Genomic DNA, 17,707 nt, shown 5'->3' with positions numbered 1-17,707 from the left:
GGTACTAGTTAGTGAGTGTGATAGAACTGGAAAGGAGGGCTGGGGATGATCTCCATGGTAGTGTACTTGCCTAGTGCCACGGTTCATTTTGTCAACTTGACATGGTCAGGAATCCCCTGGGAAGGTAGTCTCAAATGAGGGGTTGTCTAAGTTGGGCTGGCCTGGGAGTGTGTCTGTGGGGAACTGTCTTGACTGTGTTGATTGATGTGGAAGACCCAGCTCACTCTGGGAAGTACCATTCCCTAGGCAGGGGACCCTGGACGTTGGAAGAGTGGAGATACAGAGCTGAGTGCAAGCTTGCATTGTTCATTCTCTCTACTCTTGACTGTGGCCATGCCTAGCTATTTCAAGTTCCTGCCAACTTGGTGTCTCCCATGATGATGGACTGTTACCTGGAGATGTGAGCTGAAATAACCCTTCTTCCCTCAAGCTGCTTTTGTCAGGGTATTTTATTACAGCAACAGAGAGGAAACTAGGGTACCTGGCAGGCACAACATGCGCACGCGCACACACACACACACACACGCACGCACGCACGCACACAAATAGAAAGAAAAGAAACTAAATTATCAGTTGTAAACAATCAACTAATGGGAATTAAAGACATTGCACATAGTTATTAAGATCAACATAAGAAATCAATAAGGTGCCGGGCGGTGGTGGCGCACGCCTTTAATCCCAGCACTCGGGAGGCAGAGCCAGGCGGATCTCTGTGAGTTCGAGGCCAGCCTGGGCTACCAAGTGAGTTCCAGGAAAGGCGCAAAGCTACACAGAGAAACCCTGTCTCGAAAAACCAAAAAAAAAAAAAAAAAGAAATCAATAAGGTGACTGTAAATTACTATGTAAGAATCAACAGCATCATCATACTTATCATACTTTATACATGTAGGTCATAAATTGGCAGAATACCTGCAAGAACTTAATTTTGAAAAACAAAATCCATTCATAATAGAAAAAGAAACAGAGTTGTTTGGTTACAAATCACTTAGTTGTAAATCTGTAGGCTTTGCAAATTCAAACCAGGCATGGGTGGTATACACCAATGATCCCAGCACTTTTGGGTGACAGCAGGAGGATCAGAAATTCTACATAGCTCTTGTAGATCATAGTGCTTGTAGAACAAGTCATTTCCCTAGCCCCAAATGCTTGGTTTTAAACAGCCTGTCATGAGACATCACTGAGGATCTACTGCTCTGTGTAACAACCCTAGCTGTCCTGGAACTCACTCTGCAGGCCAGAGTGGCCTCAAACTCACAGAGATCTGACTGCCTCTGCCTCCTGAGTGCTGGGATTAAATGTGTGTGCCACCATGCCTGGGCTGCATCTACTACTCAATGTATGATATTACACTGATTGGATTCTCAATCAGCAACACAACCAAACCTCTAGTTCACAGCATACATGCAAAAATAAATTATAGCTCAATGAAATCCCCAAATGTGGAAAAAATGGTGACAAAAATAGATAAACATCTTTTATTATTAGCGGAGTAGGATAGGCCTAATAAGACATAAAGGCATGGACAGATGATAATGTTTTTATATAGCAGATTCTGGTACTTAAATAAATAGAAGCTCTTTCAAAGGAAAATTTTAAAAGATTTATTTCATTTGTGTGTGTGTGTGTGTGTGTGTGTGTGTGTGTGTGTACACGTACATGTGTTTTCCTGTGTGTATGTGCATATGAGTGCAGTTCCCATGGAGTCCAGAAGAGGGCATCGGATTCAGATTCCCAGTGCTGGAGTTAAAAGTGGTTGTGAACTGCTTTAGGCTGGGAAATGGACTTGGGTCCTCTGCAAGTGGACTATGTGTTCTTGACCTCTGAGCCATCTCTTCAGCCCATTTGAAAGTTGAGAAAGGGGTTGGAAATGCGCCTCAGAGAAGTGGAAGTGGGAGCAGTATATACATTAAAAACCACTCACCTCATAGGGAGGCAATAAAACAGATTAAAACAAGAACATCTCTTTTCACACACATCAGAGTGATAAAAATTAAAGTCTGATGAGTCTAGAGATTAACAAGGATGTGAGAAAACAACTCCCTTCTAATGCTGGAGGGAGCTGTAAACTGATGTCACCTCTTTACAGAGCCATTGGCAGTAATAGGGGAAGTTGAAAATATGTATGCCTTCCATTTACCAATTCTATCTCAGGGTGGAACCCTCACAGAATGACTACTGCATTGTGCCCAAGAGACAGGCATCATGAGATCCATTCTAACACCGACTGCAATGGAAAAAAAAAACCTAAAACAACACAGGTATCTTCACTGGAAATACCTTGTGTCATAGTCGCATGATGGAATATTTCCACTGTGGTTTAGCTTAATGAAACAGATTTACTCTGACAAATCTCATAAAGTGCAATAGGCAAGCCATAGGAAAAAGAACAGCAAAAATAAAAACGTCTGGCTAAGTGTCTAGATGGTATCCTTATCATTATTTTGAGAAATCCACAGCTAGGAAGGATTATGAGTCTAAAATTCTCAGTGAGAAACTTCAATTAGAAAAACTTATCATTTGGAATGAAGGATCGTCTTCCAAGATTAAATTAAACAGGGACATGTAACGGTTGTATCTTTGGATGCCCAATTACCACTAACATGAGAATGGGGTGAAGGACCAGGGAGGTGGCTCAGTAAGTAAAGGCATCAGCAATGCAAGCCCAATGACCCAAGTTCAATCCCTGTAACCAGCTTTAAAAAAAAGAAGTGCTCCAGTGACGTAGTCCATTAGCGTGTGGTACTTAATACAGAGAAGAAATGAAAATGCTAGATTCCATGGTGTGCATCTGTAATCCCAGCACAGCTCCAGTGAGCAGGAGGCAGAGAAAGGAGAATCACCTGGAATCTCACAGGCCAGCCAGCTTGGAGTTCATAATGCAGCAGCAAAATGTGAGAGGTCCTGCCTTCCTACAACAGAACGTGAGAACTGATTCCCAAACGATGACCTTCCCATTCATGACAGTGTGTACTCCCACACACATGTGTACACATTCACACAATAAATAAACAAAAAGAATGGGAGAAAGGAGTGTAGCTTTTTAATGGTGTATTTGAAAATAAAATAGTGATTTGGGCTGCTAATTCAATATAAGCAATTATACGTATGTATATACACATAAAATAATGACTGCCTGTATGCATGTATACAATAGACATAGAGTTGTAGACATTGCCATTGGGCGGTGTCCATAAGAGTAAAGTATGACGGTCTACAACATGTATCTGCCAACCTTGCTTAATTTTCCACCAGCCAGAACATACCTCACTTACTTCGGTCTGTTCCTCAATGGTGCATTTAAAAATGGAGGTAGACACGCGGTGTGTTACAAAGGCTGCTGAAATGGAGGTAGACACACTGTGTGTTTTAAAGGCTGCTGAAATGGAGATAGACACACTGTGTGTTACAAAGGCTGCTGAAATGGAGGTAGACACACGGTGTGTTACAAAGGCTATTGAAAGAACTAGAAACCCCAGTGATGTGAAGATTGAATGAAATGGTGGAAAGGCTAGACTAGGGGTGTGTCCCAGTGCTGATGGACAAGAATGAGCTCTTCATGTGCTTGAAACCCTACATGCCCAACACCAGTAAGTGGAGATGGCAGGAAAAAATTATGCTCAATTAGTAGGAGAAATTTCCTGGCACACTAACTATGGGATCATGCAGTCGAGAGCCTGTGAATCAGTTACTTAAACTGGTGGGGGAACCCATCACATGGTGGGTTCAGTTGGACACCCTAGGATATACTTCAGTATGTACTATATTATATTATATTATATTATATTATATTATATTATATTATATCATATCATATCATATCATATCATATCATATCATATCATATCATATTATTTATTTATTTTTATTTTATGTGCACTGGTGTTTTGCCTGTATATATGTCTGTGGGGAGGGGGTGTCGGGTCCTGTAGAACTGGAGTTACAGCTGTGAGCTGCCATGTGGGTGCTGGGACTTGAACCCTGATCCTCTGGAAGAGCAGTCAGTGCTCTTAATCACTGAGCCATCTCTCCAGACTCTGGTACGTCCCTTTTTTTTAGACTCAAAATATGTCTTAGACATGGACTTGACTTTCCCTCTGCACACGTGAGTAACCAAAGAGGCAATATCTAATCAGTTTCCTTTCCAGAGGTGAGCTCAGTTAGCTTCCTTTGTATGAGTTGAAACTAAGTCTGTCCTTTTATAACCTAAAAGACTTTTTACTCCCATAACTTTTTGTTCTTAGAGGTTTATTTTAATTAATTGATTTTTAAGCCCATATCTTAGCAACAGGCATGACGTCACAAAAGAGAAAGGAAAACTGATATGTGAACAGCTTTGCATAGTGGTATGCTCTTGTAATCTCAGCACTCAAGAGGCTGGCAGAGAATAATTGAAAGTCTAGTGTGGGCTATTTAGTGAGCCCCTGTCTCAAAAGAAATTCGTGTATGACAGAAGCATGAGGTAGTAAGATGGATTCCCATAATCACAAAAGAATATCAGACCCATTGCTTTGCAGTAGCAGACAGCGTAGAGCTAGTCCAGGTTGACCCATGACCTGCATGTGGAAGTCACATGATTGTCATGTCACATGGGATGTTAGACTCCCATGTGTAGTGTAAATCATTAATCTATGTGTTGGAATCTTAACACATACAAGCAAGTCTGCTGCCTTGGAAGGAATCCCTTAGAGGGGTGAAGGCCTAGGCCTTGTCTTCTGATCAAGGGAGAGTCCAAGGCTGGTAGGATCAAGCGTTTGTGAGTCTGTTTGATTTCTTGTGGGTGTCTTGAGAGAGTTGGTCTCGAAAGGCAGGTTGTCAGTAGTTACAGTGTCCTTAGTGCGCATGTAGTAGTTTCCCTCATTACATGGAGTGTCCTGTGTAATTAACCAACTGGCAGAGGGAATGGAAGCTCCCTTGCAAGAGTCTAGAAGGGTTTTGGAAACTGATTTCTTGCCTAGTACAACCATGAGCAGTTCTTGATATATTCAAAACCTGTGTAACCAGGGCCCACTCTTCTACTAATGTAGGAAGGAAGAAAATTGCTCAAAAGGGAGATAGATTAGGCCATAATTATTATTACCAAGCGAATCTCAGACATTCATCTCTCAGAGAGCAGTGCACTTTGGATCGTATGCAAGGTATCTATGGGGATAAGTGGAAGACTAGTCAAAAAGGCAATTTGAGGCTCTCAGTGAAGGTTTATAGCTACCAGCAACAGAAGTGAAGTCTGTTGTAGGCAGAAAGAACACCTGGAGGAAGGACGTCAGGGACCCACAGAATTTTCTGGAGCCATATGAAAGGGCAGGCATCAAGGCAGCTCCAGGGAGGGTCACAAACCCAGGATGACAGTGGTTTTTAGGCAGAACCCAAGCGTTTCCTCTGCTGCCTACGCTACCCCTGCTGCCTCCGGCCATCACTACCACAGTTGCTATGGGTGACCTCCAACTGTTCCATCTCTCTGTCCCTTCTTCCATGTGCAGACTGTAGATTAGTCAGCAGGATAGACACAGAGTCGTTTCTTAATGACATGAAGTAGAAGGGGCCATTGAAGGGTAGGAAGAAGTCTAAAAGGTGGGTGGGTAAAACAGGGCAGCAAGGGAAGAAAGATGATATGTTTTTGCTCCTGGGAATCTCTGTTTAAGGATGTGTGTGTGTGTGTGTGTGTGTGTGTGTGTGTGTGTGTGTGTGTGAGAGAGAGAGAGGGAGGGAGGGAGGGAGGGAGGGAGGGAGGGAGGGAGGGAGGGGGAGAGAGAGAGAGAGAGAGGGAGGGAGGGGGAGAGGGAGGGAGAAGAGAGAGAGAGAGGGGGGGGGGAAGGAGGGGGAGAGGGAGAGGGGGGGAGAGAGAGAGAGACTATTTGGGGAGGATAAAGGAAACCAATCAGGGGAGGGAGGATTGGAGAGGTTGATGGGTAGGTGAAAATGAGCAAGGACCAATGATATATGTGAGTATGAAAATGTCGTAATGAAACTTGTTAATTTGTACACTGACTAAAAATCCCCAACATAAGCATGCTATCGAGTCTCTAGATCTAACCCGGACAACCAGCATGTAGGTAGAGAAGTTTCCAAAGTGACTGTTTTCCAACATAGCTGAGCCATTTTATGTTCTAAGCAGTGACCCATGAGGATGCCACTTTCTCCACACAACTGTTTGGCCACACTTGCTGTCTGTCTTTTGGGGCACAGCCATTCCAGTGGGTACTTTCTTGTGAATTTTAAAAAACATTTTATGTTATTTTAAAAATAATTTTAATTTTTAAATCTGTGTGTGTGTGTGTGTGTGTGTGTGTGTGTGTGTGTGTGTGTTATCAGTCATCCTGTTCTATCACTCTTCACCTTATTCCCTTTAGACAGGGTCTCTCACTGAACCTATAACTGGGCTGTCTGTGCCCCCCCCCCATCCCCCTGCATAGGGTTATGCAACCATGCTCAGCTTTTAACAAGGGTTCAGGGGATTTGAACCCAGGTCCTCGTGCTTCTGTAGCAAGTGCTCCTGCCCACTGAACCATTTCCCTAGTCTTCGTCTCTTCTTGTGGTTTTGGTGTGCACGTCTCGAATAACCACAATGTCAGCCGTCTCTTTACACACTCTTTGGAAGAGCATCTTTCTAGTTGAGGCCTTTGCCAATTTTTGAATCGGGCATGATGTAAAGTGCCATTTATCTTGTAGTAGTCCCCTCTCACTCCCCAGGGACTGTGAGATCCTTCCATGCTCCAGCCCCTTCCCTTAGGCAGGTACCACCTTGGGTGGGCCTTACATTTTGGTGGCACCTGGTGCATTTGGTGTGCTAGGTATGTTAGGTACCACGCATCAGTCCATCACATGAGCGCTGTCACAGCAGTACACTTACTGGATCCCCGTGGGCCTTAGACCCGGTTCATTTAACCAAGTAGGAGACATTTCTTGGCTCATCTTCAGAATTCCTACTTGCAACTGGTATCCAGAGAAAGGAGGCAGAATATTAATCAGGCTCTGGAATAGTGATTATAAATCAAATTGTCACCTGGTAGCAGAGGAAGAGAGTGTGATGCTTAATAGTGACTGTCACCTTAGGGGACTCTAGGGTCACCTGTGGGTGATTGTCCGGACTAGGTTGACCTCTGAGCATCCTTATAAAGGATTTGGATGAGGTTAATTGACTTGGGAAGACAAGCCCTGCATGTGGGCTGCGGTCCCGGGCTTCATGAAGAGGAGAAGGTGAATGGACACAGCCTTGGTCGCCCTCTTCTTGCTAACTGCGGAGGCCATGTGTCCAGCAACCTCGGGTTCCTGCCACCAAGACTTCTCCACTGTAATGGACACTTGAGCTGTGAGCCAAATTAAGCTCTCGCTCCCTTAAGTTTGATTTTTTTCCCCCTCGAGACAGGGTCTCTCTGTGTATCCCTGGATGTCCTGGAACTCTGTAGATGAGGCTGGCCTCAAACTTACTGAGATCCGCCTGCCTCTGCCTCCCAAGTGCTGGGATTAAAGGTGTGCGCCAACTACAGGTGTTTGTCACAGCTATGAGGTGTTTCCCTAGCATGTCCTTTGACCCAGCTTTTCCTTTGACTTCCTTCAGCGGATCTTCCCACAGCAGCCCAGGAGTAGAAAGAAGGGAGCTGAGGAACGGATTGGCACTGGAGGAAAAGAAGCCTCTATTTTTAGGCCTGTTTTTCAATTATGACGTGTCGTGTTCTCCACCATCATGGCTGTGGGATTAATTAGGCCATGCTGGCATCTGTCAGTCAGGAGGCTCACCAGCTTCCAGTGGAGATCCCATTGCCTGCTTGATGCGATGTGCATGAAGACAGCCATGTTCTTCCTGCCACGTGGCCCCTACTGTCCCCCGCGTTCTCCCCCAGCCTCCAGTGGCTTTTGGAGGAGAGGGCTTCTAGAAGTCCTTTGTCATCCAGAGTGCAGGGTCACCATCTGGTCCCTTCACTTAGCAGTAACTCTCGCTGCGATGGCTCAGGTCTCTCTTTCCCATTTCCCCTTCCTGTGCTCCAGCCTCTTCCAGATCTGCTGAGCAAACTAATGGCCATCTCCCGGATCATGCTCGGGGGCAGCTGTGTGCCCAAGGTTCATGTGGCTTTGTGAGAGCCCACTGTCCCGGTAACAGGTGATAGAGAAAGTGTTCCGCTCATAGGTCAAGGCCTAATTGCCTATCCCCATGCATTTTCAGAGAATCTTCGTGGTCATTATTGACTTCTAGGTATACAGAGAAGATCCTCATTCATTAAAGAATAATTTGGGGGCCTGAAGAGACATTCTACGAGTAACAGTGTTTGTTATAGGAGCTGAGTTTAGGTTCCAGCACCCATTTTCAAACTCAGATATGGCTGTGCACCGTGTAACTCCAGTGGCGTTGGCATTGAAGCAGGGTCATTGCTGGGACTCGCTGGCCACAGCCAAGCTGAAAGTTCAGTGAGAGACGCTGTCTCAAGGAATACGGTAGAGAGTGATACAGCAGGACACCCAGCACCCTCCTCTGACTTCCACATAGGTCCGTACACACTTGTACACACATGTGCATATATACCATGCTCACAATAAGTAAATTAATAGTTTGGGACCTGGAGATGAGCTCAGTGGTAAAGCTACTTAAATTTCATGCCAAGATCCTGGGTTCAGCTCCAGCACTGCAAACACACACATGCATATACACACACACACACATGCATATACACACACATATGGTAATTAGTACCATTCTCGATACTGGGGTTGCAGCCATGAACAAAAGAAAGGTCCCTGCCCTGGTGGGGCTTGCATTCTAGAGAATGACAGAGAGTATACTGTAAGTATAATAGATCAGAGTATTATTTTAGATTCTATGCTTTATATGTCATATATAAATAATTATATTACATAATCAATATAGGGAGTGTATACATAGATGCATCATACCTATGTATATTTACATATACAGAAAGCAAGAGAGAGAAAGCCATGGAAAAATACTGTTGTATATGAGAGTCTTTCTCCTTACCTGCCTTTTAGGGCCTGCTCTTTCATTCTGTCCCCATCTCAATGCTTTAGAACATGCCAGAAGGACTGCTGATGCTTACCACCTTCCCCTCCATCCCTGCCAACTTCTCCCCTGATGTCCCAGCAGGCATGGGGCCAGGAGATTTTCCACCCTGGATTTATCTAACCCTTCAAGATGCTACTGATGTGAGCAGTTGGCTCGTTGGAGCCACTAGCCTGCTGATGATCTGATGACATGGCCTAACGCTGTTCCAGCAGAGGCTTCCAAAAGCCTGTGCCAGGCTAGCCCCTCTCCCTACATCCGGTGCAAAGTCTCGTTAAAGGGAGAGCGGTGTCTGTGTTCAAATTCAGGGAACTGGGTCCTGCCCAGTTTCTGCTTGTGAAGTCAAGGCAGCCCTGCCTCGCACAAGGGATAGAGCTCTGCGCTGCAAACCCTGCCTGCCTGGGCTGCCAAATACCCTGCCCAGCAGGAGCACAAAAGAGGGCCGGGAAGGTGGCGCATGGGGCCAAGCATTTGCTGCTGGAGTGAGGACATGAGTTCAGATCCCCTGGACACATGTGAAAACCAGACACAGTAGCAGGCTTGTCTGCAATCCTAGCCCTATTCTGGCAAGATAGGAGGTGGAGACAGAATCCACAGATGCTTTGGGGCCAACTAGCCTGGTGTACGTGGCGGTGAACAGGAGAGGGCGGGAATGGGTGAGCCTGGAGAAGAAACAGAGAGACCTGGCTGTCATTGTGTGTCCAAGTGGACAGAAGCTGCCAGTTATCCACTAATAGTTGTCAGGAGCTAAGTCTCAACACAAAGAGGAAATAGGTCAGGGTCCCGTTTAAAATCAACTCCTCTCGTGGTTTCTGCATAGCCATGGTGTTGAAAGTGACAGGATGCATGTGTGAGGCTGAAAATAGTTTCTCCCCAGAACTTTCTCCTGTGAAATGTTCAAGTCCAAGATTTCTAGTTAAGACTGTCTGTTTTCTGACCCTGGTTGAGAAAATAAAATGAGATTCCATTTAAACCACATTTTGCCCCAATGATGTTCAGTGTGGCCTGGAAAACTCCTGAGTGAGTGTGCACTTTAGTGTGACTTTCAGATAATCAGGATTGGAAATCACCAGAAGCTTCTCATGGAGGGACAGTAAACACCCTTCACCTGAGGCTGGTTCTAACGATCAGGGCAGCTGTGACTTAGGTACCATGGTGACTGGGGGAGATAAGGGTGCCAAGTCTTGCAGTTTGCCCAGGACTGAAGAATTAATCTTGACATGTGAAAATTTCAGTGCTAAACAAAATGGCCCTGGGTAAGCCAGGACAAGATGGCTACCTGGCTATGTCATTAGTGTATGAATAAGAGTAAGAAATCAGGCATCTTAGGGGCTGGAGAGAGAGCTCAGTTAGTTGGTCAAGTACTCGAGGACCTAAGTTTGATCCCCAGAACCCATATTTAAAAATAAATATTTTTTTTTAAAAAAAGGTTATTGGAGAGATGGCTCAGTGGTTAAGAGCACAGATTGCTCTTGCAGAAAACCTGGGTTCAGTTCCCAGCACACACATGGTAGTTTGCAACCATCCATAACTCTCCACTGTTGGGAAGGTGAGAGGAAGTAGATTCCTGGAGCTTGCTGGTCAGCCATAATAGAAAACCTAAAAGGTTCAAAGAAGACTCTGTCTCAAAAGAAAGGTGGACAGTCCCAAAGGAAGGGAAACCCAGGTGTTCTCTGGCTTCCACACACGCATGTGCATTGGGAGGTGGGTGTTAAAGTCTGAGGGGAGCATGCATATCTGAGGATTGTGAATCACCCACACCAGCACATTTTCACATTCAAGGGCTAGGACTCTGGGCTGTTCAGATGGACCCTTATGTGGACCAAGGACTTGATTCAGACACTGTGCCTTTCTAGAAATGAGCCCCTTATTTCACATCTGGTAGTGACTTTGAGTGATAGGCTTTCTTTTAGAATTGTAGGCTGTGTGACAGTGTACATCATTTCAGTGACAACAGTGGCAGGGACTAAGTTAATTCCATTTCCCTTTTCAGGTCCTGCTAAATCATTGCTGCAGGGAAAAATAAATTTCCCTTTCTCAGACCAAAATGATTCAAATTGTGGTGTGTTCTGGGGAAGCTGGAGGCTGAAAGAGGGTCTGTTAGTGGCCTTAACAGTACTTAAATAGCATGGTATTAGTTGACTCTCCATTACCACTATCAAATACCCGAGGTAAAGAACTTGTAGAGAAAAGGTTTATGGTGGCACACAGTGTTACAGGTTCTGGAACACAGCTGGGTACGCCAATCATCCGTGGAGGTGCCAAGTGTCAACAGGGTGGAGACGGCATATGTCAGAAGAAAATCACTTCGTGTCCAGGAACTAAAAGAGGAAGAGAGATCTGGGGTTCCACGCTCCCCTGCCCCAATGGCTTGCCCCTAATGACCTAAGTTCCTCTCACCAAACCCCTTTTCCAAAAGATCCGCCTTTTTCTAATAGCATCACCCGTAGGACTACACCTTCTGGCCTTTGGGGGACACTTGTTATCTGTCTTCGTTTTTCTTCATATCACCATGGTAAAATGCTCTGACAGAAGCAATTTGAGAAAGAGTTTACTCTGGCTCACAGTCCAAAATACAGTCCATCATGGTGGGTGAGTCAAGGCAGCGGGGACTTGAAGCATCTGGCCACATCCAATACACAAATGGGGAGCAGAAAAACGATGGATGCAAGCTGATGCCAGGTAGGGAATGGTGCCACCCACAGTGGGCAAGTCTTCCCGTCTCGTCATATGTGATCAAGGTAATCCCTACAGGCATGCCCAGAGGCTGGTTTCCAGGTTAATTCTAGATTTCTCAAGTTGACAACACTAACCAGCATCCAGACTGTGGCAAACCTATCTCAGAGCTTGTTGTGAATGCTCCCTGCCTTTAACCTGGTAAATGACTTACACCAGGATCTTCTCCCTAGATTTAAGGATAGTGGTGACATGAAATTGTAACCGTATCTTGGCTAAATGATTATTTGTTTTTAGTGCATGATCTTAAATATATATAAATGAAATCATTGGTTGTGCTGCTCCCTGGATTGTATGAGTTTTGGGGTGAATATCAAAAAATAAAATTATAAGCCAAGCAGTGGTAGTGCACACCTTTAATCCCAGTACTTGGGAGGCAGAGGCGGGTGGATCTCAGTGAGTTCAAGGCCAGCCTGGTCTACAGATTGAGTTCCAGGACAGGCAGGACTGTTACACAGAGAAACCCTGTCTCAAAAAAATAAATAAATAATAAAATTTAGACTTTGCAGTCATGGAATTACACAGTCTCGATGAGGATGGAAGCTTGCCAATGGTTTTCTCTTCCTACCAGAAGATAATGGCTGCTTAGGATGGAAGTTCTGGTTCGAGGGTTTTATCATGCTACAAGGGATGAGTTATGTGGACTGCCCCGGGGTGCTACATGGGAGGAGCACCCAGTAGGTTAGGGGAGACATGAAGGGAACATGGAAGCATTCCCTACAAGAGGACAGTGGGCAGTGCGCTCTGAGACTGTGGGAGATGCACATACTTTATCTACGCTGAAGAGTTCTTTGCTCCAACCCTGTTCATGAAAAACATGAGGAGGGCACTGAGGATGTAGTTCAATTGGTTGAATGTCCATCTAGCGTACACAAAGCCCTGGGTTTGATCCCCAGCCACACATAAACCAGGTATGGAGGTACACACCTGCAACCCTATCCTAGCACTCCAGACGTAGAGGTAGGAAAATCAGAAGTTCAAGGTCACCTTGGACTAGATAGTGAGTTCAAGACCAGCCTGGAATATGTGAGAATCTATCTTTAAAAAAAAAAAAAGGCATCAAAATATGCTTGCCTGTAACCAGAATCCGCATGTCCCTCTACTGCCCACTGGCACTGTGCTCTGGGCACAAACAGGCAGGCGCCCAGAGGAAGTCTGGCTCATATGATTGACAGCAAGCAAGTCAGTGGGATTTCCCTACTCCACAGCAACCTCAGTTGCACTCCAGCGTCAGCGTCTGATGGACTCAATCATCAGCAAAAACTATAAAAAGCCCCTGTCAGGGAGCAGTCGTCCTTTGAGAAGTGTGAATACGAGGTAAATGAGCAGCTTCTGCAGGGACAATTTTATAGGAGTGAGAAACTCCGCGGTAGAGCAGACTTCAGGAAATGACAAGTGGTCTCCACGCTTCTCCTGCTCCCTCCTCTCAGCCTGCCTGCCACTCACCCAGCTTCCAGGGAGCTTAGGTTTTTGGTTGTTTCTTTTTTAACCCTCACTTGTTGAGACCCTGATAAATAGCCCAGAACTCCGAGTAAGGTCCAGCCAGCTATTGAAAAATAAGCATTTATCTTTTTCAAAAGTTAGGCCTGGATATTCTCAAAAACGAGAGAGACACTTTGAAAAGACATTCTAGGTATGCAGTCGTTTACTGGTTCTGGTTGTCATTTGTATTCCATGTCCGAGAAAGGGGTTCAGATCCAGGGCTCCTATTAGTCACTTTTCTTGTTACTGTGGAAAAAAAAATACCTGGCAAGTGGTTTAAGGAGGAAAGGATTTGATCTGGTTCACAGTTTTGCAGGTACAATCCATGATGGTGGATAAGTCAGGGCACAGGAGTGGGGAGCGCGTGGCCACATGATGTCCACCGTCAGGAAGCAGAGGGAGATGAAAGCTGGTGCTGTGCTTGGCATTCGCCTTTCAGCCCAGACCCAGCCTACGGGATGGTGCCACGCACATTAAGGTGGATCTCCCCTCCTCAATTAGGCCTCTCTGGAAACACGCACACACACACACACACACATACACATATTCACACGCACACACAAAGATGTATCTCCTAGGTGACTCTGAATTCAGGCAGGTTGACAACGAAGATTAACCATCATAGGGCATTGTTAGCTTGATATTTTCACTGCTTAGTCATATCAGCGTGTGTGTGTGTGTGTGTGTGTGTGTGTGTGTGTGTGTGTGTGTGTTTGCTCATGCATGTGGGAGCCAACCTCAAATGTCATTCCTCAGGAGCTTTCCACCTTGGTATCTGTGACAGGGCCTCTCAGCCTGCAACTCGCCAATTAGGCTAGACTGGCAGGCCAGCCGGCCCCAAGGGTCTGCCTGTCCCTGCCCCACCAGAGCTGGGATTTCAAGCATGCACTTGTCGGTTTCACATGGGTGCTGGGCATCAGACTCAGGTCCTCATGCATTTACATCTAACACTTTACTGGCTGGCTATCTCCCCAGGCCCTCAAACTGCTTCTTCATAGCCTTCGCTAACATGTGGGCTGAAGAAGCTGAGTGGTCTTCATCCCCTTGGGTCTGATCCAAAAAAAGAAAGGAAGGAAGGAAGGAAGAAAGAAAAAGAAAGAAGGAAAGAAAGAGAGAAAGAAAGAGAAAGAAAGAAAGAAAGAAAGAAAGAAAGAAAGAAAGAAAGAAAGAAAGAAAGAAAGAAGAAAGAAAGAAAGAGAAAGGCTAGACTGTAGCATCCTAGACTGAACTATCCTCTATCCTGGTTAGTGCTGGAGAGAACTGAAATCATGATGCCAGGGGCTGGAGAGAGAGCACTTCATCAGTTAAGAGTGCTTGCCGCTCTTCCAGAGGACCAGAGTTTGGTTCCCAGCATCCATCAGGCTGCTCATAACCACCGGGAACTCCAGTCCCATGGGATCCAGTGCCCTCTTTAGGCACCCAGTCACATCACACACACACACACACACACACACACACACACACACACACACACACACAGGAGTGAGAGAGCTGAAAAAAGTCATATGAGTATATTTTAAGAACTAGGTAGTTATATAGTCTTTATATATCACCAGGGTAGATAAGGAACGCTATGTCCCTACACTATGCTGTAGGTTTGCCTCTGGAGGAAAAACCAAACCTCATTAGTGTGCGGTTGCAAATGACCGTCAGACCTTTGCCTTTGAGAATTTATTTCCTGCAGCTGTGTGACCTGGGCTTGCCCCAGAAGAGTGACTCAGTCATTGGACTTACTCTCTTAGGGCTCACACAACACATTGCCACAAACTGGGTGGCCTAAAGCAAAAGCATTTTATCATCTCACAGGTGTGGGGCCCCAAGTCCTAAGTCAAGGTGTTGGGAGTGTCGACTCCTTTGGGCAGTCTACTGGGAAATGTGCTGTGTGCCTCTCAACCCTTGACACTTCGCTGGCCTGCGACTTCATCCTTCTGACTTCTGCTACCAGATTCGCATGTTCCTCTCTGTGTGGCCTTGAGTCCCAAATCCCCCTCGAGTCACTAGAGTTAGGGCTCACCCTAGATCAAGGTGACATCATCGTCAGCTTCTGTAAAGGCTCTACGTTCAGGGACTGGAGAGATGGTTCAGTGGTCCAGAGCATTGGTTGCTCTTCCAGAGGACCCGGGTTCAGTTCCCAGTACCACATGATGACTCAGAACTGTCCATAACTCCAGTTTCAGTCAATCTGATGCCCTCTTCTGGGTTTTTTAGGCACCACACACATAGGATGCACAGATATACATGCATGCAAAACCCTCATGCACATAAAATAAATTTTAAAAAAGAGAGAGAGTATAGACATACAGCCCTTAAAACCTTCTTCCCCTGAGCCCAGCAGCCTGTTGCCTTCTGTCTTTATATATTTTGAGAGAACACAAATATGTCCAGGAAATTTGCGGCTCCAGTAAATACTTCAGAGATGAGGAAGGAATGAGTATGGAGAGAAGAGGAGCCTCAGAACCTCACTAATAGTGTGCCATTGTGTCTAGGAAGTTGGAGTAAGACTGACTATCTCCCTCCTTCCTCTTTCTTTTTCAGCAAACTGCCTAGCTGGGCTAGAGCTGTTGTTCCCAAAATATTTTATGTGACCGAGAAGGCTTGGAATTATTACCCCTATACAATCACAGGTAAGTCCTCAGGACAGGTCAGCCACGGGCAGCAAGTACAGGGCTGGGACAGTAGTGGAATTTCACTGAGTGAGGGCAGACTGTCCCCACAGGGCTGGCTAGAGGTTTTCAATTCCGTGTTTCCCTGTAGTTTGTCCACAAGCAACTTGACTTGGTTTTTATTTTGCTTCGAGTTTCTCTCTCCTCTCAGAGGATGTGAGAATCTTTAAACTCATCTTTATAACACCCTCTGTTCTGAATACTGTGTCAGGCACAATCCCCCTGCCCCAGATTCTGATGGTTGTGTCCCAGGGCTCATACACATGGGGTCTCAGGATCCTGTCTTCAGCGTCTTGGCAACTCTTTGTAATTGTTTTAAAAAGAAGAAGAAAAAGAAAGAAAGAAGCTGCTTTTCAGCTGCAAAGGTTCCCTTTGTGGTTAGTGAAACGTTCCACTGGAATTATCAGTCTTTCATTCTGCCTTTACAATGCCAACACTTGGGTTTTTAATTAGCCGCAAACCTATAGGCTAATTGAATCTTGACTAACCAGCCTGATCTGGCCAGCCGCAGGAGTACCGGGAAACATAGAGACATTCAACATTTACAGAAAGCTGATGTTTGGAGGGTTTCTTTAGCTCGTTTTTAATAATTATAACTTGTCGGTAGCCATTAGTGGTTTGTGTTCTGTGAAATGGTCTCATTCATTTTCTTCTCTTTTTCTTTTCCCTCTCCGCCATCTGAACGTCTGGAATCAGAATACACAGTAAGTTCATCTAATTTTGAAAAGTATTCTGCCTCTGATCTGTTGATTAATTGGAATCTGCTTCATATTTGTCTTATTAATGTAGTCATTTTTTAAAAAGAGGAATAATTCAGAATTAGAAATATTTAAATGTAGACTATTATATAATTTTACATATAAGTTAAGTGTTCTCATTTTTTAAAGAATATTAATGTAATTTAAGTGCCTTAATAGTCACTTTACATAATTAACTTTGGCTTGCAATTCTTATAGAGCCTGTTTCATTGTTGAGAGTTCAATATAATAAGGCTGTCTCACAATGTGGTATTAAAGACGCTATGGTTTTGGTGGAGGTTGGGGCCTTTATATGGGGGAGATGCATATGCAAATGATCATACTAGTGCCAGAGTGCTCTGTCTCTGTGGCTGGATGAACTAATTGAATTCCTTCCTGTCCTAAGAGACAGACAGACTGCCTTACTTGGCTTCCTGTTGCTGTGATAAAACTGACCAAATGTAACATGGGGGCAGAAAGGGTTTATTTGGCTTCCGCATGTCCTGATCACAGCCCATCAAGAAGGGAAATGAGGCAGGAACCTGGAAGCAGAAACTGATGTAGAGGTCATGGGAGAACACTGCTTCCTGGCTCCTCTTGGCTCAGTCTGTTTTCTGACAGAACACAGGAGCACCTGCCCCGGGGTGGCACTGCTCACAGTGGACTGGGCCCTCCCACTTCAGTCATCAATCAAAAACAATGCCAGATCCCCTGGAGCTAGAGTTCCAGGCAGCTGTGAGCCACCCAGTATGGAGGCGAGGGACCAAATTTGGGTCCTGCAAGAGCACTCCAGCGCTGCTGAGCGACCTCCCCAGCCTCTTCTCTGGATATTGACTGATCGTCACGAAGCAGACTTTGGGGGCCTAGGGAGATGGCTTGTTTAGTAAAGTGCTTGCCTTGAAAACACGAGGACCTGAGTTAGAGCCAGCCCCTGCTTAAAAGCTGGGTATGGCAGCATACATCTCTAACCTCGGGATTTGGGGCGGGGATGGGGGTGGGGAGATGGGCAGAGCCCTGACACTCGTTGACTGTCCAGCCTGACTGAATTGATGAGCTTGAGGTTCAGCAAGAGACCTTGTCTC

General features: G+C 45.4%; 1 protein-coding gene across 1 annotated transcript in view; it reads left to right on the top strand.

The window, feature by feature from the left end:
- Pitpnc1 (phosphatidylinositol transfer protein cytoplasmic 1) overlaps window positions 1-17,707 on the top strand; it is a 270,345-nt gene that overhangs the window by 151,360 nt on the left and 101,278 nt on the right. Inside the window, exons 3-4 of the mRNA XM_059272012.1 lie at window positions 15,761-15,849; window positions 16,585-16,592. Coding sequence (XP_059127995.1) covers window positions 15,761-15,849; window positions 16,585-16,592 — 97 coding nt within the window. The remainder of the gene's footprint in view (window positions 1-15,760; window positions 15,850-16,584; window positions 16,593-17,707) is intronic.

The sequence above is a fragment of the Peromyscus eremicus genome, chromosome 8a, assembly GCF_949786415.1.
Source record: "Peromyscus eremicus chromosome 8a, PerEre_H2_v1, whole genome shotgun sequence".
NCBI classification, from domain to species: Eukaryota; Metazoa; Chordata; class Mammalia; order Rodentia; family Cricetidae; genus Peromyscus; species Peromyscus eremicus.
Note: the sequence above shows the minus strand (reverse complement) of the source record. Positions and strands in the feature narration are given on the sequence as shown.